This window comes from Molossus molossus, unplaced genomic scaffold (assembly GCF_014108415.1).
Source record: "Molossus molossus isolate mMolMol1 unplaced genomic scaffold, mMolMol1.p scaffold_m16_p_21, whole genome shotgun sequence".
NCBI lineage: Eukaryota > Metazoa > Chordata > Mammalia > Chiroptera > Molossidae > Molossus > Molossus molossus.
In genome coordinates, this window is record NW_023425357.1 from 21787380 (window position 1) to 21812870 (window position 25491).

General features: G+C 52.7%; 1 protein-coding gene across 3 annotated transcripts; it reads left to right on the top strand.

The window, feature by feature from the left end:
- Positions 1–25491, top strand: MEAK7 (MTOR associated protein, eak-7 homolog). Of its 3 annotated transcripts, none has more exons than XM_036275519.1 (10): positions 1–105; positions 4414–4520; positions 8103–8277; positions 9165–9395; positions 9740–9884; positions 12795–13220; positions 20894–21012; positions 22721–22900; positions 22995–23018; positions 23392–25491. In XM_036275519.1, the coding sequence occupies exons 3-10, from the start codon at positions 8128–8130 to the stop codon at positions 23503–23505; spliced, it is 1389 nt and encodes a 462-aa protein (XP_036131412.1). In that variant the 5' UTR covers positions 1–105; positions 4414–4520; positions 8103–8127; the 3' UTR covers positions 23506–25491. The 3 variants fall into 3 exon arrangements, with proteins under 3 accessions (XP_036131412.1, XP_036131411.1, XP_036131413.1); XM_036275518.1 differs by having other exon boundaries at positions 4414–4448; XM_036275520.1 differs by lacking the exon at positions 22995–23018 and having other exon boundaries at positions 4414–4448; positions 23392–25490.

Genomic DNA, 25491 nt, shown 5'->3' on the forward strand with positions numbered 1-25491 from the left:
CCTGGCAACGCGTCTGGCAGCTACGGGGCAAAATCCTCCGTCTGCCTGACTGCCAGACTGCTTTACCGGAAGGCGAGTCCAGTTCGGTGATGACGGAGGACAGAGGTGAGCCGAGCAGGGGCTTGAGGCGATGGCCCAGTGGCCTGGAGGCAGGGGTAGGGACGAGGGGCAATGGCCCTGGTCCTGGGAGCAAAGGAGTCTTACGGGCCCTACTCCTCCTTGGCTGCCCATTCCTCCGGCCCCTAGGTGGGGGAAGGTTGGGGCGCTGGGGGTACAGCTGGCGGGATGGAGAGTCTTTCCGTGTGGTTAGAGCACAAAATCGCCCCGCACCTTCAGCCTTTCGTGTGCTGGAGATAAGAGAGTCCCAGGAGGTTCCATCCCCGGGGTCGAGGCCAGCTGTCTGGAAGGCGGGGCCAGGAGCATCTGCAGGAGGAGGAGGAGTCACGGGGGTTGTGGTAGAATGTCTGTGTGGGGAGGGGCCAGGAGGGACCTTTCTTCTTGTATTCTGATCACAACCTACTAGCTTTTCCCCAGGTTAGTTGAGTCTGATCACTACATTCAGGGAAGAGGGGGGAGAAAAAGGAAGCGCCCACTAGGCTGACCCCTTGGCAGATGAGTCAGGGGTTCTCTGGAGGGAGGAAGCCAGCCATGGGCAGGACAGGTCACCTTCCTTCCTGCCGGCAGCAGGGACACTGCTGCCTGAAGGCTGGCTCAGGCTCAAGTTGACCTTTTGTAGAAGGGCTGCTGGTTCTGGGACATAAACAGGGCTTGAAATGCTTCTGTCCAGATGAGGCGGTTGGATTCTCCCCAGAAAGGGGCTCCTGAGGTCAGGTCACCTCTCTCAGGACAGTGGCCCCTTAGAGGTTGGGGGTTAGAGTGGAGAGCATCCCCAGCCAGGAGCCAGTTGGAGAGGCTCCGAGAAGGGGTTGACTGGAGCTGTCCTAGGATGCCTTTCGGGCATAAAGGGCTCCTGGCTCCCTCCCCAGCAGGAGTTGGTTCTTTCCAAGCTGGGCTGTTCTCTTGTTCCAAGGCAAGAACTCAACCTTTCCTTGTTGTGGGCTCATCTGTTTGTCTCTGGCTCCAGAAATCGGAATTAAATGCCCTATGTTACCTCATTTAATCCTTTTCACCTCATTACAGGGTTGGTGGCACTTCCTCCATTTCACTAAGATCCAGAAAGGCCTGGTAACTTGCCCCCCAGTCATAGAACCAACACGTGTCAGAAGTGGAACTCAGATCTGCCCATCTTTGCTTAAACCATTGCTTCAGAGCTGGGGCCCCTGTGCTGAGAGGAGAGTGTTTTCTTTTTCTTTCTTTTTTTTTTTGCATTTATCATCAGATAGAGTGGGAGGGAGGGAGAGAGAGAGAGAGAAACATCGATGTGAGAGACACACATTGAGTGGTTGCCACCCACACGACCCCAACCGAGGCCAAACTGCAACCGAGGCACGCGCCCCCAGTGGGAACCAAACCCGGATTTCTCTGGTCCGCGGGCCGACACTGTAACCGCTGAGCCAAACCGGCCAGGGCGAGGCGAGTGTTTTAAATATGACTCGGGGCAGTTCAGTGTGGACTCTCCCACTCTGCCCCATGGCCCCGCATCCTTGGAAGCCAGAGTTTCTCACCCTCTGCCCTACTGACATTTGGGGCCAGGTGATTTTTTGTGGGGGAGGGCCCCTGTGCATTGTAGGATATTTAGCAGTACCCTTGGTTTCTACCCACCAGAGGCCAGCAGCGACCCCCCCCCCACAGCTGAGACAATAAAAAAAATCATTGCCAAATGTCCCCTGGAGGACACAACTGTCCCCAGTTGAGAACTACTGGTGTGAGAATCTTAGAGTAATGTTGAGGTGTGTCCTCCTGAAAGAGAACTTGATACAGGCAACCCACAGGAGACTCAGGCCAGTGGAGGGTGGTTGTATGTACAACTTGCCAGGAAAAAGTCTGTCCCGCTTGGTGAGGTGCACCTGGGACAATTCCGTGAGAAAGCCATTGCTGGGGACTGAAAGAAAGCCCAGGGACTTGCATTTGGGGGAGAAGGATGCATCGAAGACCTTCAGGTCCTTTCCAGAACTGATTAAAGGATTCCTGGCATGGTTACAGCAATCGAGGCTAGGATGCATGAACTGGGGAACACTTTGTACCATTGCCATTACTTCATTTGGCCTTGCAGAAGCTCTTTAAAAGGAGGTGGGCCCCTGGCCAGCGTGGCTCGGTTGGTTGGGTGTCATCCTGTGCACCACCGAAAGGTTGCCAGTTGATTCTCTAAGCAGGGCACATGCTTAGGTTGCGGGCTCGATCCCTGGTGGGGGGTGTGCAGGAGCAGCTGATCTGTTTCACTCTCACATTGACGTTTCTCTCTCCCTTTCCCTTCCTCTCTCTCTTAAGAAAAAATTAATAAAAATATTTTAAAAAATAAATAAAAGGAGGTGGGGTTGTCCCTGGGCTGTTTTGTTTTTTTTTTTTTATCCTCACCCGAGGACATTTTCCTATTTTTTGTACAGATAGAGTGGGAGGGAGAGAGAGGAAGAGAGAGAGAGAGAAACATCGATGCGAAAGGGACACATTGAGTGGCTGCCACCCGCGTAACCAACCAGGGCCGGGGACAAACTGCAACCGAAGTACGTGCCCTTAGCGGGAACCGAACCCGGGTCTCTGTGGACCGCAGGCCGACGCTCTAACCGCTGAGCCAAACCGGCCAGGGCGTCCCTGGGCTGTTTTGAGATGTGTCCCTTCACCTGTGCCCTGCAGACTAAGAATGGGGCGGGGGTAGGGGCATGTTGTCAGAGGCTGCCCCTCCTCCCAGGGGCCTGAAGCTCCTACTGGAGGCTGCTACACACCCTTCTCTCTCCTACTAGAAAAACTGGTGTTGCCTCTGGGCTATCCTGGTGCCCTCCTGGCGCTGCCCTGTGCCCACCCCCGTGCTGATGGTCTGCACCTCCTGTGCATTTCTGCCCTGCCTTGGCTGCTTGCTCGCCCAGCCTGTTCTTTTTTCGGTGTTTGGCTACTGGGCAAGTCTGGCCGGGCTGCTCTCTACTGATTTGTTTTCAGACAACAGTGGAGGAACCTATTTCTAGTGGGACAGAGGAGGAGGTGGGGTGGGCCGGAAGTGAGGGGCAGACAAGCACCACCTTGCTCTGTAGCCCCTTCTGGTACCTTCCCTACACCAGACCTCACTTCACTGATCTTGATGTTCACCCCACACCTTTGTGTGCAGTCGCCACTTCCCAGGTGAATCACCTGTGGGTGCCCGAAGGCACAGCCAGAACATGTCTTGACTTGTGTGTTCTTCTTGCCCCGATCCCCACTGACCCTCCCCCACTGGTCTGTCTCTCCCTGTTAAGTAGGCTGGTCCTGCAGGCCCAGGCCTCTCTGTCACCTGCTCTCTGGTGGGCCTAGCCCAGGAGATGCTGAGCTAACTATTGAAGAAATAGATGCATTGGTTGACATCAGGAAGTGTCCTGCAGGAGCTGGGACCTGTGGCCCTTTAGTGGCACAACCCCTCGGTAGACCGATTCCTCAATCATGGGGCAGGTGGAAACGTCTGGGGCATGGCGTTTAATGTCGGTGGCCTGTTAGCTCCAGTCAGGACAGAGGGTGAGCAACTCCTTGTTTTTGAACAGGGAGGAAGCTTGCTCAGGATTCTGGGAATCTGAGGTGCAGCATTTCGAAGTCCTCCTCTGTTAAGGAGAAGTCAGAGGTGGCACCATAAGGCGATCCCGTCCTTGCTGTGGGCTCTCCCTGGTGGCTTCTGGGTTTGTGTTGTTCTTCGGGCTGGGACGAATGGCTTCCTTATATATGCTAGCCCCGGCCATGGTCTAGGCCTGGTGGGCTGTGGGGTACAGGGCTGAGGCCCATTGGAGCCGGCCCGTCGTGAATGGTAGAGAGAGCGGCACTGATCTTAGGGGCTGCTGAGTGCTGTGGGAGCTGAACGTGGGGTTTTGGGCCTTCTCGGGACCTGGGCCGGACCAGCCTCCTGGGATTTACACATGGGCACCCACAAGGAGGTGGGAGATGGCTGGGTCACTAGGTGGCTATGGGGCAGAGTCTCTTTTGTGACTTTCACATTCTAGCCAACTGGTTAGGCATGAACCTGGGGGTGGGGGTGGGGGCCAAGCAGAATAAGCAAGGATGGGCCTGTCTCCATTTCAGTGAAGGCAACAGTCAGTTCTAGGAAAGTCACACATGCTGGGTGGTCTCGGAACCTGAAAGTTGAGAATGGTGGTGAGATGTGCAAGGTGGACTGGGGGGGGGGGGGCTCTGAGCCCAACAAGGGGCAGGAAAGAACCGGTGCTCTGAGTGGACCACACATCTGCGAGGCTGGCCTCGGGAGCCTGCCCGCGGTGGGCTCAGCCTCGAGAGTTGAACTTGGAGGTGAAGCCGGCTAACGTCTCAAAAACCTTCCCTTCCCAGGTGCCGGGAGGATCGTCGGCTCTTCCAGCGTTTAGGTACGTCACGGGCCTTCTCGTGTCACGCACACCTTCAGGTTTTCTAGAGGAGGTGAAACAGCAGGACCTTTGGTATGAAGACCCTCTCTAAGAATGAATTGACTCCATCAGCCTGCGTTTTCATACGTTTACCATTTTCGGGATTTCCGCAGAATAACAAGACAGGGTGCGGGGGGAGTTGTATGACAAATTTTCTGGTGACTGATACATTGACACAGATTTTGGGTGAATTGAATTTCCCCGGTTGTAGAGTGGGGGTGGTATGTGTGTGTGCGGTAGTGAGTCTGAATCAAAAAAATACTTTTGACGGAAGTTGCCATGGCGTACCAGTGAGACATGGAACGCTGTGACCAAACAAAGCAAAAGCAGGGCATCGCTGTGCAAAGAGATGATCACTGTGCAAGCTCCCGAGTAGCCCCACCCCCTTTGCTGGTAAACAGGAGCAGGGCAGTGTCTGTCCTAATGACTCCAGCCCCTTTCTGTTCTTCCCGCATCTTCGTTAAAAATGATGGAGACACCCAGTCGCTGACTTGCACCCAATCCAGGCTGAACCCTCCTTTCTTTGAGCCTTCCAAGAAGGCAGCCCCGATGCCATCCCAAGCCCTTGCCGAGACCCCCACACTTACTCACTGCAGCCACTTGGAAATGCACCTTCTTGCTCGTCTTTAGCTAGTGGGCATGGACATATTTTCTTGTTTGTTTTTTTTAATCCTCATCCAAGGATATTTTTCCATTTATCTTTAGATAGAGGAGGAGGGAGAGAGGGAAGAAGAGAGAGAAACATCGATGTGAGAGAGACACAGTGATTGGTTGCCTCCCGCGCGACCCCAACCTGGGCCAGGGATGAACTGCAACCGAGGTATGTGCCCTTGGCCGGAATCGAACCCGGGATTCTTTGGTCCGCGGGCCGACACTCTACTGCTGAGCCAAACCAGCCAGGGCAGACATGGACATATTTTCTACTGTGATTTCTCCCGAGCTTTGCCTTAGGATGTTTCATAATGCATACAGCGCACAGGACACAGGAAATAAACCGCAGAATCAATAATGTTCATGTCCTCCTTCTCCCTTTGCTTTGCTCTCTTTCTGACTCTCCGCTGGAATTGGTATTTAAAAATCAAGTGATGGTGCCTCATCTCCAATTCAGTCCTGAACGATCGGGTTGTTTCTTGGGGCTCTCAGAAGAATTGATGGCAGAGATTGGTCTGTCTTGGCGCAGCTGCTTGAATTGTGCCCCTGGAGGGGACTAGGGGCCAGCTGGTGCTGACCTCTGTGTGTGAGAGATGAGGAAAGCCTCCTGCAGGCTGGACCTTGAGCCCAGGCCTCGAGGCTTCCTTCTTGGCTCTTATGCTGCTGAGAAACTTGAGGAGTGGAAGCATTTAGATCAGATGGCCCGTGAGTGACAGCCCTAAACTGGGTTGTTAAGGCCTCGTTTCCAGCCTGCTTAGTGAGTGTGCTACAGTCCCTCTCCCAGGAGCCCTCTGCTGGAGCTGTCCTGCTCAGGGCGGATGGGCCCCCCGCCACGACGGCAGTGATAAAAAATAACGGAAAAAATAAGAAAGTTGGAGTGGATACAGCGAAACCGGAACATGTGTGCTTTGCTGCTGGGAACTGAAAATGGAAAACAGTTTGGTGGTTCTTCAAGAGTTAAACATCAGATTACCATAAGACCCAGCAATTCCACTCTGAGGTCTGTACCCCCAAAATTTGAAAGCAGGGTCTCAAACAAGTACATGTGAACAGTGCTACTGTGAACACATGTGTACAATGTCCAAAAGGTAGAAACAGCCTAAATGTCCATCAGCAGATGAATGGATCAACCAAATGTGGTTTCGGCACACACTGGAATATTACTCAGCCATGAAAAGGAATGAAGTGCTGACACATGCTATAACATGGATGAACCTTGAAAACATTCTGCTGAGTGGAAGAAGCCAGTCACAAAAGACCACATATCTATGATTCCATTTACATGAAAAGTCCAGTGTAGACAGGTCCCATGGGGACAGAACATTAGCGGCTGCCAGGGCTGGGGGAGGGGGAATGGGGAATGACTAGCAATGGTTACAAGCTTCTTTGGGGTGTGATCGAAATGTTTTAGAATAGATAGAGGTGGTTTACACAATATAGGGAATGTACTAATTGTAGTAAGTAGTGTCCTTTAAAAGGGTGAATTTTATGTTAGATGATTCTCACCACAATAAAAAGGAAAAGATCCCAACCATGCCCCATTTCCCCTTGAGGTCTTGAACAGCCAGGACCTGGTGGTCTGTTATACCCCCCTCTGAGGTGGCCCGTCCCTCCCTCAGTGTCCTGGTGGGAGTGGTTGCCACTTGCGCTGACTTAGTTTATGGAGTGCTTGTGTCTCCAGCAATTTCCCTGGTGTGAGTTTCCAAATTAAGTCAGGATGAGAATGAAGAAGTCACATCACTTGCCCCTTAAGAGATTTTTTTCATCTGTGCTTTTCTCTTTGAATCCATGGATCTGTTGGGGTTTGATCCCTTTCTGTAATGAGGTTCTGTGACAATGAGCAAAGGTCACCAAAGGTCACCAGAGGTCACCTGCTTTGGGGCACTAGTCTCTACAAACACTCCTAAGCTCATTGGCCGGATAACTATTTTTAAAATGTTTTTATTGATTTTTAGAGAGGAAGGGGGAGGGAGAGAGAGAGAAACATCGATGAGAGAGACATTGATCAGCCGCCTGTTCATGCCCCCTTCCCCCCACTGGGGATTGAGCCAGCAACCTGGGCATGTGCCCTGACTGGGAACTGAAGTGGCAACCTCTTGGTGCATGGGTAAATGCTCAACCACTGAGCCACACGGGCCAGGAAGGATAATTTCATGATCACAGTGATCTCTGAGGCAGGGCTGTGATTATTTAGAAATGTGGAAATTGAGACACAGACTTTCCGTAGCTGGCCCAAGGCTGCACAGCTGGTAGGAGGCAGAGCCACGACCACAGAGAACTTGTCCAACAGCATGTCCCTTGCTTCATGATATTTTCAAGGTGTTGCTTTTATTCAGATACATGTGATCATTCAGGCAACAGATTTTTTTCAACTCAGGTTTTTAAAAATGCATATTTGCCTAGGCCGGATTTGCTCAGTGGTTAGAGCATCAGCCGGTGGACTGAAGTCTTGGGTTTGATTTCCGGTCAAGGGCACGTACCTGGGTTGCAGATTTGATCCCTGGTCCTGTCAGAGTGAGATCGGGAGGTAATCAATGTGTCTCTCTCACATTGATGTCCCCCCCCCCCCACTTCCCTTTCACTCTATCTTAAAATTAATGGAAAAATATTCTCGGATGAGGAATAATTAAAAAAAAATAAACAAAAATAATTATTTAGATTACAATACTGATTTTTCTACCTCTTAGCTACATTAACTTGGGAACTGTGTTTTCAAATCGAGAAATCTATTTGATTTCCGCATGTTTTTGGAGGTCACAGCAATCAGGACTGGGCTTTCACACTTACTTCTATTGACTATTAAGTTCCACCACATTGAAATGACATTACATAGCTCTGATGTGTTTCAGTCTTTTTGCAACCAGGTCCGTATTTATTAACTTGATCCTATAATCATCAGCCTTTGTTTTCTCTGACTATGCCATTTTGCTTTTTCTCTCTTACTTGGTACCCTTTCCTCCGCAGAGCCTCCTTCCAGACGTAAGGAGAGATGGGGAACGGCAGGAGCCACCTGGGGCAGCGCGTCTGTTCGCAGTTTCTCCCTGCGGAGCAGGACGAGGTGGACAGATTGTTCGATGCCCTGTCATCGAAGAGCAGCTCGAACACCTCCCCCAGATCCTTTTCTCTGAAGGCGCTAAAGGCAAGACATCCGTTAACGTCTAGTTCCGAGCAGATAGCTGCACACTTGGGATCAAATCTGATCTGATGTTGGTCAAAAGGAAAGCAATATTTACAGAATGTTATTGGCAGGACATTAGTTAAGAATTAGGTTTTAATTTTGTTTTGTTAATCCTCACCCGAGGATATTTTTCCATTGACTTTTAAAGAGAGTGGAAGGAAGAGAGGGAAAGAGAGAGAGAAACATCGATGTGAGAGAAACTCATCGATTGTTTGCCTCCCGAACTCAGCTCACCCCGACCGGGGCCAGGGATCCAAATGCAACCCATGCACAGGCCCTTGATCAGGAATCGCACCTGAGACCCTTTGGTCCTCAGGCTGACACTCTAACCACTGAGCCAAACCAGCCAGGGCTAGATTTTAAATTTAAATAAAAATGAATTAAAACTGCACAAAGAACTTAGGTAAGAAGTGAAAGCTAGCTAACATATTTGGAAGTCCCTAATATAGAGACCAAATAGACATGGCACCATATGTTAGTAAGTTTAGATATGAATGGCAGCTCTCAGCGTTGGGTGAAGGAGATGTCCTCAGCAGAGTGAACAGCAGGTGATGGCCAGATGCAGGAATGACAAGACCCTCCTGAGGAAACTGGAAAGTTTGGAGATACGGGAACAGATTGTAGAAGAATCTGATGGCCAAGATGGGCCACAAGCCAAGACACGTTATGTGTGTTGGCCTTTGAGGGATGTGATGCCCGTAGGTGGGGGAGAGATGGTACCTGTGGGGATTTAGGAAGGCTGCATGCGGGTAGAAGCATCGTGGCATGGCTGTGTTTGGTCTTGGTTCACTTGTTACCACGTCTAACCTGTACCCTGTCTAACCTTTTCTCCTTCTTGTCCTTGATAGAGCCACACTGGGGAAGCCCTTCCCCCCGAGATGGTCACCAGACTGTATGATGGCATGCGGAGGATTGACCTGACAGGACAGGCAAAGGGGCCCAGCGAGAGTGTCACCCAGGAGCAGTTCACAGTGTCGATGTCGCACCTGCTGAAAGGGAACTCCAAAGATAAGAGTCTCATGATCCTGAAAATGATTTCTGCCACAGATGGTCCTGTGAAAGCAAGAGAAATCCAAAAGGTAGAGAGGCTCTGGGGACCACTGCAGCCGTCCTGCGTAGTCTCCTGTAGGGGCTCAGGGTGACCAGGCAGCTAGTGGAAGCATCACAGAGCTGTCCACCTTTGGGGAACCCTAGATCCCGTAACTGGTCGAAGTCAGAACTCCTGGACAAAGGCCTTGGCCAAACCGACCAGCCAAGGGGATCATTGGAAAAGTGCATAACTACCTAAGTTACACGATCTTTTCCCACACTGTGGCCATCGTGGTTGGCATTAAAGAGATAAAACACCCTTCCTCTTGTTGCTAGGATGCAGGTCACTGGTCATGGTAGACATGATATTAATGGTAAAATTGTAATCTTCCAGTTCACAGAGGATCTCGTTGGCTCTGTAGTGCACGTGCTAACCCACAGACAGGAGCTGAGAGGCTGGAGTCCGAAGAAAGCTCCAGGCGCCCCGTCCAGGGTGCAGGTTCTGGCCGCCCAACTGCTCTCCGAGATGAAGCTTGCAGGCAAGTGCCCCGAGACCTTGGCGGCGTGGAGTGGTCCCACACTGTCTCAGTGTTGTAGCCTTGCAGTCGAGTTCCGGAATCAGAAAGCGTGAGCCTTTCACCTTGGAAAGACTGTTTAGATTGTCTAATTGGCTGGCATATAACTGTTCGTAGTATTTCCTTGTATTCCTTATTCTGCGAGGTCAGTAGTGATGTTCCCACATTCATTTCTGATTTCAGGCATTTGAGGCTTCTCTCTCTCTCTCTCTCTCTCTCTCTCTTTTTCCCCCCTTGGTCAGTCCAGCGAAAGGTTTGTCTATTTTTTGTCGATATCTTCAAAGAGCCAATTTTGGTTTTGTGGATTTTCTCTTTTGTTTGTCTAATCTCTATTTCATTCATTTTCACCTGAGTCTTTTATTTTCTTCCTTCTGCTTCCTTTAGGTTTAGTTTGGTTGTCCTTTTAGTTTCTTAAGCTAGAAAATTAGATTACTGATTTGAGATTTCTTCTTTTTTCAACATAGGCATTTATGGCTATATAGTTCCCTCTAAACACTGCTTTAGTTGCATCTCATAAGTTTTGGTATGCTGTGCTTTTGTTTTTATTCATTCTCAGTATTTTTTAACTTCCAACTTCCCTTATGATTTCTACTCTGACCTATTGGTCATTTACAGGTGTCATTTAATTTCTACATGTTTGGGTATTTCCCAAATTGCCTTCTGTTACTGACTTATAATTTTATTATTTTGTGGTTGAAGAACATATGTTACATGATTTCAATCTTTTCATATTTATCAAGTCATGTTTTATGATCTTACATTCTATTCTGGAGAATATTTCATGTACACTTGAGAAAAATGTGAATTTTGTTATTATTGAGTGAGAAACAGTATATGTTTAAATTTACTTGGCATTTAAAAATACCTGTGGGGAAATCTCTCTGCAAAGTAACAGAGATTGTTTTATTTTATTTTTGTTACAGATGTTTCTCCCCCCCCCCCACAAATTCCCTCCTCCCCCTCCCTCCCTAGCCTGTCCCCAGCTTTGTTGTCCATGTCCATTGGTCATGCATATAAGTTCTGTGGTTTATCTCTCCCCCACCACCTCCTCTTCTGGGGATTGTCAATCTGTACCCCACTTCCACGTCTCTGGGACTACCCCATTCCTCAGACTGTTATGTTCATTATATTCCACAAATAAGTGAGATCATATGATACTTGTCTTTGACTTGTTTCGCTTAGGATAATACTTTCCAGGTCCCTCCATGTCGTCTCAAAGGATAAGAGATCTTTCTTTCTTACAGCTGCATAGTACTCCATTGTGTATATGTACCACAGCTTTTTTATCCATTCGTCTACTGATGGGCACTTGGGTTGTTTCCAGATCTTAGCTATTGTAAATAGTGCTGCTACGAACACGGGGTACATATATTCTTTCTGACTGGTGTTTCAGGCTTCTTAGGGTATATTCCTAGAAGTGAGATCACTGGGTCAAATGGAAGTTCAATTTTTAATTTTTTGAGTTACAGAGATTGTTTTATAAAAGTAATACTGTTTTATTATAAAGCTGGATTTTTAAGTACAGTTTTAAAATTCATGTAAGTGAGGCATTTTGAACTTGGAAAGAGTAGTAACATTACACACACGCACGCACACACACACACACACACACACACACACACCCCAGTAGTTTGTCTTCTTACAGCAGCACCATATCACCTCCATTCTTAGTAGGTGAGAGATAGAAAACAGGATTATAGATGCTGCTTCGAAACAACTAAGCACACTTTTTAGTTAATGAAACCTGTTCTTCCTGATAAACTAGAGGTCGTGCCCGGTAAGGTATGAACCATTACCCTGACTTGGCTGGAGAACAATGCACTTCTGAATCTTCTCCAGATGACTGCAGGCCGGGAGCCCTGGGCGAGTGCTTTGGTGCAGTGCTCTCAGGAACACTTGCTGACAGCCTTGGGGCCGGGCCCCGGCTGAGGGTATGGCTGTCTCTCCCAGGCCTCTGCAGTGCAGCTTGGAGTGGAGAGAAAGCGGAAGGTTGATGTTGAATTGTTTAGATTCATACTGTCCAACAGATAAAATTCAAGCACCAAAGCAAGACACGTGTTAAATATTCTAGTAGCCACATTAAAATAGTAAAAAGAGCCCTGGCCAGTGTGGCTCAGGGGTTGGAGAATCCTCCCATGCACCGAAAGGTTGCAGGTTCGAGCCCCAGTCTGGATGTATATGGCAGGCAACCAACTGATGTTCCTCTCTCACATCTATATTTCTTTCTCTCTTTCTCTGTCTCTCCCCTCCTTCCCTCCCTTCTCCTCTCTCTAAAATCACTAAGCATATCCTGGGGTGAGAATTTCAAATAATAATGATAATATAAAAATAATAATAATCAAGTGAAATTGACTTTAATATGTCCAAAATATAATTTAGCCCTGGCCAGTTTGGCTCAGCGGTTAGAGCATTGGCCTGTGGTCCAGAGAGACCTGGGTTCGGTTTCTGCTAAGGGCACATACCTCGGTTGCGGTTTGTCCCAGGCCCTGGTTGGGTCGTGCAGGAGGCAGCCACTCGATGTGTCCCTTTCACGTCAATGTTTCTCTCTCTGTCTTCCTCTCTCACCTTCCCACTTTATCTGAACAAAAAATGGAAGAGTGTCCTCGGGTGAGGATAAAACAAAATATAATTTAACATCGGCAATCAGCCAATCAAAGAATGATTGAACTATTTTCCATTCCATTTTCCATACCCAGTTTTTGAAATCAGGTGCGTATTTCACACTCACTGCACCTCTCAATTCAGAGGAGTCACGTGTCGAGTGCTCAGCAGCCACACGTGGCTCCCATGTTGGCCAGCGCAGGTTTAGGGAGTAGACATAAGGAGATGTAAGGAGATGTAATCACCCACTGATACTGTTCTCCTCTTCCCCAGACGGCAAGAAGGTGCTGGGGCCTCAGCAGCTGGACTGTGAGTGTGACCAAGCTGTGATCGAGGACTGGGTGTTCAGGGCCCACCTCGTGGCCACATTCCTGAGCGTGGTCATCCACAGAGGCTTTTTCCTGCACTTATCCCTCGATCTAGCCACGCTGGTCCCCGAGCGTCGAGTTGACCAGGGGCAGGAGTTTGACAGCGTCCTGGACATCCTGTCAGTCATCTATATCAATTCCCACCTGCCTCGGGAGCAGCAGCCCTGCTGGCATCTGCTCTTCTCGTCCGAGCTCCACGGGCACAGCTTCTCCCAGCTCTGTGGGCGCATCCCTCGCCGAGGGCCCTGCGTGCTGCTCCTGGAAGACCATGACGGCCACGTGTTCGGTGGGTTTGCCTCCTGCTCCTGGGAAATCAAGCCTCAGTTTCAAGGTAAGATGTGGCCACAAAACCCCAGTGGTAGCACGGTGCTCGTTAGGAGTGGAGGCCCCCGAGCAGTGACAGGATGTGAGTGTCAGGATGCGAGCACATCTTTCATCTTCTCCTCCAAGTGTTTGCCGGGTTGTGTCTGCAGGAAAGAGAAACATGATGCTGCTTTATGGTGGGTAAACACTTCACCGATTTCTTTCTTTTTATTAATTTATTTTTTTACAGATGTTTCTCCTTTTTCCCCTCGTTGACATCCTCTTCCTGATCCCGTCTCCCTCCCCTTCCCTTCCCCAGCATTGTTGTCTATGTCCGTGGTCATGCGTACATGCATATAAGTTCTGTGCTTTATCTCTTCCCTCCCCTCATCCTCCTCTTCGGAGGTTTGTCAATCTGCACCCTACTTCTATGTCTCTGGGTTTATTTTGTTCATCAGCTTGTTTTGCTCATTATATTCCACAAATAAGTGAAATCATGTGATGTTTGTCTTTCTCTGATTGGCTTGTTTCGCTTAGGATAATAGTCTCCAGGTCCCTCCATGTCGTCTCAAAGGATAAGAGATCTTTCTTACACCTGCATAGTACTCCACTGTGTATATGTACCACGGCTTTTTTATCCACTCATCTACTGATGGACACTTAGGCTGTTTCCAGATCTTAGCTATTGTAAATAGTGCTGCTATGAACATGGGGGTACTTCTGATTGGTGTTTCAGGGTTCTTAGGTATATTCCTAGAAGTGGGATCACTGGGTCAAATGGCAGTTCCATTTTTAATTTTTTGAGGAAACATCATATTGTTTTCCATAGTGGCTGCACAGTCTGCATTCCCACCCGCAGTATACTAGAGTCCCTTTTTCTCCACACCCTCGCCAACACTTGTTGTTTGATGATTTGTTGATGGCGGCCATTCTGACAGGTGTGAGGTGATACCTCTTGTTTTAATTGGCATCTCTCTGATGATTAGTGATGTTGAGCATTTTTTCATATGTCTCTTAGCCATTTGTATGTCCTGTTTGGAGAGGTGTCTATTTAGTTCCTTTGCCCATTTTTTAATTGGGTTCTTGTCTTTCTTTTGTTGAGTTGTATGAGTACTGTGTATATTTTGGAAATTAACCCCTTATCTGATGCATTGTTGGCAATTAGGCTCTCCATATAGTGGGTTCTCTTTCCATTCTGATGCTTGTTTTTTTTGTTTTTTTGTTTTTTTGTTTTTTTTGCTGTGCAGAAGCTTTTTAGTTTGATATAGTTCCATGTGTTCATTTTTTCCTTTATTTCTCTTGCCTTAGGCATTGTATCAGTGAAAATTCTAATGCATGTGATGTCTGAAATTTTGTTGCCTACATTTTCTTCTAGGATTTTTATGGATTCACGAATCACATTTAAGTCTTTTATCCATTTTGAGTTTATTCTTGTGTATGGTGTAAGTTGGTGGTCTATTCACCTACTTTTTTTTGATTCTGACAACAGGGTCAGATAAGCAGGACCAGTATCTTCACCTGGGATTTAGGTTTATTAAATGGTGCCAGGCCCAGGTCATGGGAGAGGCTGGGCTGTGGATGCCTCGTCAGGGAGCGGGAGATGCTGATTCTTTCAGAGGGGACGTGTTCTCTCTTGGGACCGTCTTCCTTTCCTAGACCCCCCTTGTGTGTCTGCTTTGCTGCTTCTGCCATGGTTTCTGGCTTTGTGAGTTTGCTGGCATTTGGAAGATCTTTGTGGGATCTCGAATGCAGCAAATGAATGGCTCTAAGTAAGTTATTCCCCTTCCTGAAAGAAAAATGCTCTGATAAGCATTAAAAAAAAACACAACAAAACCTTTTTAAAATCCTTAGCCGAGGACATTTTTCTATTTATCTTCCGACAGAGTGGGAGGGAGGGAGGGAGGGAGGGAGAGAGAGAGAAGAGAGAAACATTGATGTGAGAGGGACACATCAACAGGTTACCTCCCATAAGACCCTGGATGAACAGCAACCAAGGTATGTGCCCTTGACCAGAATCGAATCGGGGACTCTTTGGCTTGCGGGCTGATGCTCTAATCACTGAGCCAAACCAGCTAAGGCTGATAAACACTTTTAAAGGACCATTTTGAAAACGCTCATCTGCTGGGCATACTCGGGTAGAACTGCTCCCCTAGGGTTTGGTGTCACTGCGTGGCCCTGGTGCGTGGCCCGTGCCTGAGTCTGTTCTCAGTGGGGCTCATCAAGCCAGCGGCTGCAAAGTGGGGGGCTTTTCTAGTGGATCAGAGACAGCACTCACTCTCATGGGCTAAATGAATTCTGGGCAGGGTCCCTCCCAGGGAGGGGCAAGGTTAACACCCTCCCTGGCTGTGTCAGCGGAAGGGAGGATCCAGGGACCTGGGACGCGGAAGAGGGGGAGAGAGGCCTCTTGGACAGAGACTGCACATCCGAACTAGAGGGCCATCAGCTCCCATCCATTCTGCCTGCGTCTGCCCCCCACCCCGCCCCCGCCATCTCACTCTCAGCAGCGTTGTGCAGCTGCCTTCACTGGCCCTGTTCAGCTCTTCTCCTGGAAACCCTTTAAGGGACTCCCACTGCCGTCAGGGTGGTGCACTTTGATCTCCACTCTCAGGACCTCTTGCAGTCTGCGCCCAGCCCCGCCGAACTTCCTGCGCTTTCCAGAACAGGCCACGCGCCCTCTCCTCTCATGCTGCTTCCTCCCTCTCCACCTGTTTGCACAGCCCGCTTCTTGTTGGGACTCTCAGCCCCGAGTCACCTCCTCCAGGAAGCCCTCCCAACCACGCGAGGGCCGAGACCCTGTGGTCCTCAGGCGGACAGCACTCCTCTGGAGCCGGTCCCATCTTTCCCCCGCCAGGCAGAGCTCCGTGTCCAGGTGCAGGGTTGCCATTACTGCGGAGGTTTCAGTAGTGGTGGGTGGCCCTTTGCCCGGGATACGTGGAAGGAATCATGAGATCAGGGCTGGGTACCTCGATCCCAGAGATCCTGTTATTTCTAGGATTTTATTTTCTCTCGGTTTTAGAATGTTCTGGATCTTCAGTCCAGGTGCTGCTACCAGCTGTTCCCCACTGTGTCGAGGGTCCCCAAGACCGCCACACATCAGTGAGTCACTAGCGGCTCTGTGGACTCAGTCTGTGGCTGTGCTCACAGCCACGGTTTGTTACCGTGAGAAGTTACAGAGCAAGATCCGCCCAGGGAACAGCGTGGGGGGAAGTCTGGGGGAGCCAGGCACCAGCTCCCAGAGCCCCCCGGGGGAGTCACACAGGATGTGCTGAACCCCACCCCCAGCAACAGGCGGTGACAGCACATGTGGGGTGCTGTCCACCAGGGAAGCTCTGTAGGGACCCAGCGCCTGGGGTTTTATTGGGGGCCGGTCATGTGAGCACCCTCTGCCAGCATGTAGCCGCATCCCAGACTCCCAGGAGTGAAGCAGGTGCTCAGCACCGATCACTCTGTTTGTACAGATGGGTTAGGCACAGGGGGCCACTCTGATCAGTCCTGCGAGTGGTGGGACACCTGCCCCCCCCCCCCGAAATCCAAGTTCCCAGAAGTTCGCCGAGGGCCCACCTTGGGTTCAGGCCTTTCTGGGACGAAAGGGGCTCCCTGCAGCAGCCCCTTCTTCACACCCGCCTCACCCTGTCACAGTGTCGCAGGGAGTGGCGCATCCTCCTCCCGCCCCCGCCCCATTGCGAGGCTGCGGGAATGAGGAGTTGCTCTGTGTGGTTGGAGGCTGTGCTTTAGGATATGGACAAAACCCTGAGAATTGTTTTTAGAGATAAAATGTTGGCTTCTTCCAGCTCCTTTAATATTAACTCCAGGTTGGTGCTGCTGGGTCTAATGTTTTATTGACAAGCAGAATTAATCTTCCTGAAGAATGGTGGGAAAACGCATTACCGAGTTCTCCGGCTTGAGCTCCTTCTGTTCTGAAATGTGAGGCTGGAATTCCAGCAGAGGGCAGCCTTGCCCCAGACTCGGTCACATTCAGGGCATTTCGTCCTTTTGTCTTAGAAACCACCACTTCTAAATGACGTGAGGGCCACAAGGGTCACTTCACTTTTGCTCTGTGTCCTGGGGGAAATTGAAAGGCCCGTGGCTCTGTCTCCTGGGGTGTGGTTGAAAGGCCCGTGGCTCTGTGTCCTGGGGTGTGGTTGAAGGGCCCGTGGCTCTGTGTCCTGGGATGTGGTTGAAGGGCCCGTGGCTCTGTCTCTTGGGGTGCGGTTGAAGGGTCCGTGGCTCTGTCCCCTGGGGTGCGGTTGAAGGGCCCGTGGCTCTGTGTCCTGGGATGTGGTTGAAGGGCCCGTGGCTCTGTCTCCTGGGGTGCGGTTGAAGGGCCTGTGGCTCTGTCTCCTGGGGTGCGGTTGAAGGGCCCGTGGCTCTGTCTCCTGGGGTGCGGTTGAAGGGCCCGTGGCTCTGTGTCCTGGGGTGCAGTTGAAAGGCCCGTGGCTCTGTGTCCTGGGATGCGGTTGAAGGGCCCGTGGCTCTGTGTCCTGGGATGTGGTTGAAGGGCCCGTGGCTCTGTCTCCTGGGGTGCGGTTGAAGGGCCCGTGGCTCTGTCTCCTGGGGTGCGGTTGAAGGGCCCGTGGCTCTGCGTCCTGGGGTGCAGTTGAAAGGCCCGTGGCTCTGTGTCCTGGGATGCGGTTGAAGGGCCCGTGGCTCTGTGTCCTGGGATGTGGTTGAAGGGCCCGTGGCTCTGTGTCCTGGGATGTGGTTGAAGGGCCCGTGGCTCTGTGTCCTGGGATGCGGTTGAAGGGCCCGTGGCTCTGTCTCCTGGGGTGCGGTTGAAGGGCCCTTGGCTCTGTGTCCTGGGGTGCAGGTGAAAGGCTCGTGGCTCTATCTCCTGGGGTGCAGTTGAAGGGCCCTTGGCTCTGCGTTCTGGGGTGCAGTTGAAGGGCCCGTGGCTCTGCGTTCTGGGGTGCTATCTCCTGGGGTGTGGTTGAAGGGCCCTTGGCTCTGTGTCCTGGGGTGCAGTTGAAGGGCCCGTGGCTCTGTCTCCTGGGGTGCGGTTGAAGGGCCCGTGCTCTGCCTCCTGGGGTGCGGTTGAAGGGCCCTTGGCTCTGTGTCCTGGGGTGCGGTTGAAGGGCCCGTGGCTCTGTCTCCTGGGGTGCGGTTGAAGGGCCCGTGGCTCTGCCTCCTGGGGTGCGGTTGAAGGGCCCGTGCTCTGCGTCCTGGGGTGTGGTTGAAGGGCCCGTGGCTCTGCGTCCTGGGGTGCGGTTGAAGGGCCCGTGCTCTGCGTCCTGGGGTGCAGTTGAAGGGCCCGTGGCTCTGCCTCCTGGGGTGCGGTTGAAGGGCCCGTGGCTCTGCGTCCTGGGGTGCGGTTGAAGGGCCCGTGCTCTGCGTCCTGGGGTGCGGTTGAAGGGCCCGTGGCTCTGCCTCCTGGGGTGCGGTTGAAGGGCCCGTGGCTCTGCGTCCTTGGGTGCGGTTGAAGGGCCCGTGCTCTGCGTCCTGGGGTGCGGTTGAAGGGCCCGTGGCTCTGCCTCCTGGGGTGCGGTTGAAGGGCCCGTGCTCTGCGTCCTGGGGTGCGGTTGAAGGGCCCGTGGCTCTGCCTCCTGGGGTGCGGTTGAAGGGCCCGTGCTCTGCGTCCTGGGGTGCGGTTGAAGGGCCCGTGGCTCTGCGTCCTGGGGTGCGGTTGAAGGGCCCGTGGCTCTGCGTCCTGGGGTGCGGTTGAAGGGCCCGTGGCTCTGCGTCCTGGGGTGCGGTTGAAGGGCCCGTGGCTCTGCGTCCTGGGGTGCGGTTGAAGGGCCCGTGCTCTGCGTCCTGGGGTGCGGTTGAAGGGCCCGTGCTCTGCGTCCTGGGTGCGGTTGAAGGGCCCGTGCTCTGCGTCCTGGGGTGCGGTTGAAGGGCCCGTGCTCTGTGTCCTGGGGTGCGGTTGAAGGGCCCGTGGCTCTGCGTCCTGGGGTGCAGTTGAAGGGCCCGTGCTCTGCGTCCTGGGGTGCGGTTGAAGGGCCCGTGCTCTGCGTCCTGGGGTGCGGTTGAAGGGCCCGTGCTCTGCGTCCTGGGGTGCGGTTGAAGGGCCCGTGCTCTGTGTCCTGGGGTGCGGTTGAAGGGCCCGTGGCTCTGCGTCCTGGGGTGCAGTTGAAGGGCCCGTGCTCTGCGTCCTGGGGTGCGGTTGAAGGGCTGGCGGCTTTGGACTGGGCACAGCCTCATGAGCCCTGCTCTGGTCCTGGGCAAGGTGCTTGATTTCTGTGGGTTTCGGTTCTGGGCAGTGGTGCTGTGGGAAAGCAGCTTATAAATCGTCAAGTGGGTGGGTGTCAAGCACCGTCATCCTGAGAGTTAGCGGGGGCCTCACTGCTGGCGTGACTCTTGCAGGTAATTCTGGTTCCATGGCTCCTTACCACCATGTCCGAGCAGGAATCTTCCCCACGTGGCCTCCCTGATGGATTAGAGTGGGCCCATTGCCGCTGACGGGTCTCTGCTCTGTGGCCCCGTCACCTTGCTTAGGATTGCAAAGCAGAGGGATGCCGTGCCCAGCACGGGGGCAGCAGGGTGGGAACAGGTAGTTCATCACTTCTAAAACTGCCCCCAGCCTGCAGGGGCCCCCCAAGCCCATGGACTGAAGCCTGAGTCTTTGCCTAGAGTCAAGTCTGCTGTCGTCTGGCTCCAGGTGACTGCTCCAGGCTCCTCTCCCTTCTTTCCCCCACCCCGGTGCTCACAAACCCTTCAGTACAGTAAAGGGGCCCTGCTTATTCCCCACTTCTTGTCCCTACGGGGAGGGGGGGACTCCTGGAGTGGCTCTCCCCCAGCCATCTCCATCTCGGGGTGTCCTTCCCGAAGCCCAGCCTCCAGAGCACTCAGCACCCTGACCACACCCCCGGGGATCTGTCCGGATTGAGGCGTCAGCGCAGCTCGTCCAGCTCGGCCTGTCCTGCCCTTCCTGCTCCTTGAGGCCCCTGGGCTCGAGTCCCCCTTTGTGTCTGTCCCCCACGCCTGTGCTCCCACGGACTTTCCCAGACCCTCCTTCCTGCCTCACGAATTGCCTGACCCCAGAGTACTGTGAACTGGACCTTGCGTTGGCCTGTGTGGCTTGTTTTGACATCAGGCTGCCACTGCGGAGGGACAGGCCTTCGGGCCAAGTTCTCACAAGTGTGGGGGCAGCTCTGGTTCGGCTGCCCCTGAGCCTGGAGCTCCCTGGGGACAAGGCGTGGGCTCCATCCCTCTCTCTGGTGCTGAAAGTGCTTCTGGAATGAGGGCATCAGGTCAGGGAGGGCGCTCTGAGACCTCGGGTGCTGTTCTCCCCCAGTTCTGATGGGTACTTGCTTTCAGTGCCGCATGCCCATGGTCACCTTTCACTGACAGTCCCCTTCCTTCCCTGGGGGCAGCTGTGCCAACACCAAGTCAGGACCAGGGGTGATCACCTGCCTCCTTGCTCCTAAGTTACAAGGACACCACCTTTTCTGACTTGGATGCATTTGTGTGATGAACAGAGGACAGAGTTCCCATCACTAAAGGTGTCCCCAGCAGGCAGATGCCACATTGTCGTTCTCACCCTCGATCCCTCGGCTCATCCTCCGGGGCCCTGGGCAGCCGTAAGGCCGGTCGGCTGCAGGGTCTGGGACGGCTGAGCCCTCAGCGGTGTGAGCTCAGGGCACATCTGAAGACCTGGGGGGTGGTCTTCACCCCTTTGCCTCCTGAGCAGTTTGCAATCCCTGCTTGTCTCCGTGTCCGGCTCAGACGGGTGATCCTGCTTATTTGTGCTCTGGTCACTTTCAGGGGACAACAGATGCTTCCTGTTCTCCATCTCCCCCAGCATGGCCGTGTACACCTGCACCGGCTACAACGACCACTACATGTACCTGAATCAGGGGCAGCAGACCATCCCGAATGGACTGGTGAGGACTGGAGAAGGGCCAGGGACGTCCCCCCTTAGTGGTGTCCATTCCCGGTGGACAGCCCTGACCCGCCCAGGCTGACACCTCCGGGGCCTGGGTCATTCGGTCACACAGGCGTGCCATGTTCCATTCATTCTGCCCGGTTTCAGGGCCGTGACGAGTGACCACTAGGACAGAAGTTCTCTTGTGGAAGGAACACCTCTGTTGGGCTGTTTTGGGGGTTTGTGTGCAAATGGTGGATTGGTCCAGTTTTCCTGGTAATCAGATGGTTGGTCTGTGGCCTTCGTGGCTGGAAATGGGGTCAGTGTCAGACCTGTCACGAAACCCTGCTGCCCTGGCGTTTAACTGGGGGATGAGCATGCCCAGGGTTGGGCTCCATGGACCCATAGGGAATTGTCAACAGCAACTCACAAAGCAGTGTGGGGGGCTCCAGTTGGGTGACTGCACCTCCTGTCTGCTCTGAGCTCCAGCCTGGAAACTCAGCTACAGGAAGAGGAGGATGAGGGTGAAAGCCAAGGGCACGCAGAGGGTCTGGGGTGGGCGAGGGGGCAGGCCGAGGTGAGGGGCTGGGACAAGCGCCATGTATACACATCAGTCCAGCACCCAAGAGCTGGCTAAGTGTGGGTGAGAAATGTGTCTCCTGCCAGCATTCCAGCCAATTTTTTTCTCTGCTTCTTTTTTGTTTTTTTATTCCTCACCCAAGGATATTTTTCTATTTTTCATCAGACGGAATGGGAAGGAGGGAGAGAGAGAGAAACAGAAACATCGATGTGATAGTCACATTGATTGGTTGCCTCCGTGTCACACGACCTGACCAGAGCCGGGGATGAACCGCAACAGAAGTACGTGCCCTTGACCGGAATTGAACCCATGACTCATTGGTCCACGGGCTGACGCTCTAACTGCTGAGCCAAACCAGCCAGGGCTTTTTTTCTCTGCTTCTTAACAAAAAGCTCCTTTGGGAAAATTCTAGACCTGAGCTTGCAAAGCCAGAGTCCAGGAAGGTGGGTCCCCCTTGTCAGGATGGAGAGCACCCCCATGCTCCTTCCTAGGCTTGCTGTGTGCCTCCCATTGGGCCACCTGAAGACCCCCACGCATCCCAGCAAGGGCAGTTTGGTGACACAGGGACGAGGGCTCTGGCCTCAGGAGAGCACCCAGGAGGTCTCCAGGAATCGCCAATGATCAGGCCGAGGGAGGGCAGCAGCTCTGAGAAGTGACTGCGTTTTCTTGCTTAAAAGTAGTTCCAGGCCACCAGGGACATGAGAAGAGATGGCGGGGGTGACACCCAGACACTTGGCCAGGGGGTGGGACAGCAGTTCTGTTCTTATCACCATGAGCCAGCAGAATGGCAGGGGGCAGCAGAACACCTCTGGGTCCCCTGCCTCCCCGGTCTGCTGCCTGTTCTCTGTCCTTGTAGCTGACAGAGTGAGGGACTCACCCCTCAGCACAGTGCCCTGGCCTGTGGGGCGCGAGTCTCCCTGCCTGCGGGTTTTCTGGGCCCTGGGGGGCAGTCCAGACACCTCAATGATTGTTCTAGTAACTTGTAATGGGAGATGTAAATCGGACCAGTCTGCATATTTCAGAGTTAAAAATAAGAAAATGACAGTCACTTCTCCTCCACCCTGGTCTCAGCCTGGTACCTAAGGCTGATGCGGGCACGGAGTCGGACACTCCGACCAAGGAGATGCTGACGGCCCTCCCTCCGCAGGGCATGGGAGGGCAGCATGACTACTTCGGGCTGTGGGTCGACGTGGACTTCGGGAGAGGACACAGCAAGGCCAAGCCCACGTGCACCACCTACAACAGTCCCCAGCTGTCGGCCCAGGAGGACTTCCGGTTTGAGAAGATGGAGGTGTGGGCGGTGGGAGACACCTCCCGCCCGCAGCCGGTGAGCAGGGGGGCTTTTCTGCACTTTCTCCTCTCTGCCCCTTTCACTGATGGAAGCACCTAGAGACGGTTTATCCCAAATTTGTTTCCCGCAGTTGTTGCTGGGCAGAGGGATGCCAGTGAGTACACAACAGTCCCGTTGGGGTTGGGGGGGGTGGCGGGGATGCACAGGATGAACCACCCAGGAAGCAGGGCCCGCCCAAAGTGGGAACTGGGGTGGGTGGGTGGCCCCATCTGCAAGATGAGGAGGATCGGGGTACCTCCTAGTCCTGCAATCAGTGATCATTGGGCCCTCTGCACCTCTCCCTCCCAACAATGGCATGCAAGGGTGGGGCACCTCAGCGAGGGAGCCAGCGCCCACCCGCTTCCCGGGGTGACAGGGTGATGTCCATCCACTCTGACAAGCTTGAGACCAGCAGAACACCACTGCCTGGTCCTGGCTGCACACCACTGGTCACTGAGCACCCTGCACCCGCTTTCCTTTTTCCCAAGGCCAAAAGTGGCAAGAGCATTCTCGATGTGGACCCCGAGGCCCAGGCCCTGCTGGAGATCAGTGGGCGGAGTCGCCACAGTGAAGGGCTCCGCCAAGTCCCTGACCAGGAGTGAGGAGGAGCCTGGATGGAGGAGCGGAGCATGACACCCCTGGGCAGAGCGCACGGCCTGCAGACCACCTCCCGTCCTGTGCGTGCTTAACTTGAACACAGAGCAGCGCTGGTCATGTCCAGGTTGTCCTGGACGTGCTTAATCAGAACACAGGAATTCCTCTGTGCTCTATATTGATTAGTGGGTGTATCTCCCGGAGATCCCGAGTGTCAAATAAGCAACTTAGCTCTTCCACTTTGTTAATTTTGTATCACTGAAGAGCAGAGACGTGGAGATACTTGAGACCTTTGTTGAACTCAGCATTGGATGGGCATGTGAGTTCCTTGTGTAGGGGGGTTCCACTGGCCGGGGATCCCGAGCCCTCTGCCCAGGCTGTCCCAGTAAAGTGCCTTGATGACGTTCCATTTTGACTGGTAAAGGACAGGCATTTGGGTGGGAATCTCGATGCTTTTTGATGTATTAATGGGGGGAGGGGAGCAGGAAATAGCTGGAGATTTTGGAGATAACAGGAGCATGAGTCTTCAACAGGTGTTTATAAGGGTCCACATCTGCCCTCTCAGCTGCTTTTAAATGAGTCTGTGCCATGAGCAAATGGGAAGATGAGGAGGGCAACAGAGAAGCAAAGTCGTATTCCTGTTACTAATCTTTGTGGGGTCATTTGGAGGCCCTGATGTGGCCAGTTGCATAAATTAGTGGTGAGTGACCTGGCAGCACTGGCCTGCGTCCTGGGCCTCCTGACCCGAACCCGTCAGCATCACCTCCCTGCCCGGTGCTGCTCCCAAAGGGGCGGGGGCTGCTCATCTGACAGGTCCCTGCTCCCTTGCTTTAGTCCATGGGTTCTCAACCTGGGGGTCGCGACCCCTTTGGGGGTTGAACGACCCTTTCACAGGGGTCACCTCAGACATGACAGTAGCAAAATTACAGTTATGAAGTAGCAACGAAAATAATTTTATGGTTGGGGATCACCACATGAGGAACTGTATTAAAGGGTCGCGGCATTAGGAAGGAGGAGAACCACCGCAGCAAACCCCAGCGATCCTGAAATGCTCACGGCCACTTAGGTGGGCTGGGCTTCCAAGCAAAGCTGCCCCCTCCCAGGCCCGAAACAACTCTATAAACAACTGCACATTCTCTCCTTCAAGGAGCTGTGGGTGCCTCTCTGACACATACCTCGTCCTCTTGCCTTTGGCTCTGAACTTTGACCTTTTATTACACAGTTTGCCCTCATTACAAGCCATAGCAAACTGCACTGTTTGCATTTTGTAGGTTCTTCAAAATCCAGCTTTGCACTCAGCAGTGCCCCTGACCAAGCAGAAGGCCCTGCACATTAGCTTCAGAAGAAAAGCACAAGCTCGGACGGTGCATGGAGGGGCAGCGGGGTGACACACAGACTCAGTCACGAGTGATTTTCCTTAAAAAAGCCAGTTTAGAGTAGCTTCTCAGGTGCATCATACGACTTCCTAACCGATGGCGTAGCAGGTACAGGATATTGGGATCCTCAGCTATCCTTACCACAAACCTGAAAAATGAAGTCTCCAAACTTCAGTTTGTTGTGGAATGGTTTTCTTTTTAAATAAATTACATACCTCACTAATAAAAGGCCCATTGGTGTCCGCGCCTTGAGTACCATGGACTGCTGCGTGTTTGTGGCTGTCAGAGAGGCTTAGAGTTTGGCTGCCTGCTCTAACGGGACAGCAGATCACGGATGGGGAGATGCTCTCAAAGACTGCTCACTTCCAGGAGGAAAGGGGGTGCCCAGACCAGGGGCTTGGTAACCTGGGGATGCTGCCCTCGCGTGGGCCGTGGCTCTGAGCACACAAGCCTCCAGGGCGTCAGTGGTGCCCGGGCCACTGGCCTGATGCGCCCGGGACCAGGAAATCTGGGATGCTAGTTTTAACAAATGTTCTTTTATGAACCGGGAATAATAATTCAGGTTGTAAGAACCAGCATTCTCCTTGCAAATGAAGACCAGTCAGTGCCAAAAAGGTG

Excerpts from the sequence above, each read along its gene's own strand:
- MEAK7 (XM_036275519.1), top strand. The coding sequence starts at position 8,128 with ATGGGGAACGGCAGGAGCCACCTGGGGCAGCGCGTCTGTTCGCAGTTT. Across the intron at positions 13,221-20,893 it reads AATCAAGCCTCAGTTTCAAG|GGGACAACAGATGCTTCCTG; the intron begins GTAAGATGTGGC and ends GGTCACTTTCAG. Across the intron at positions 22,901-22,994 it reads ACACCTCCCGCCCGCAGCCG|TTGTTGCTGGGCAGAGGGAT; the intron begins GTGAGCAGGGGG and ends TGTTTCCCGCAG.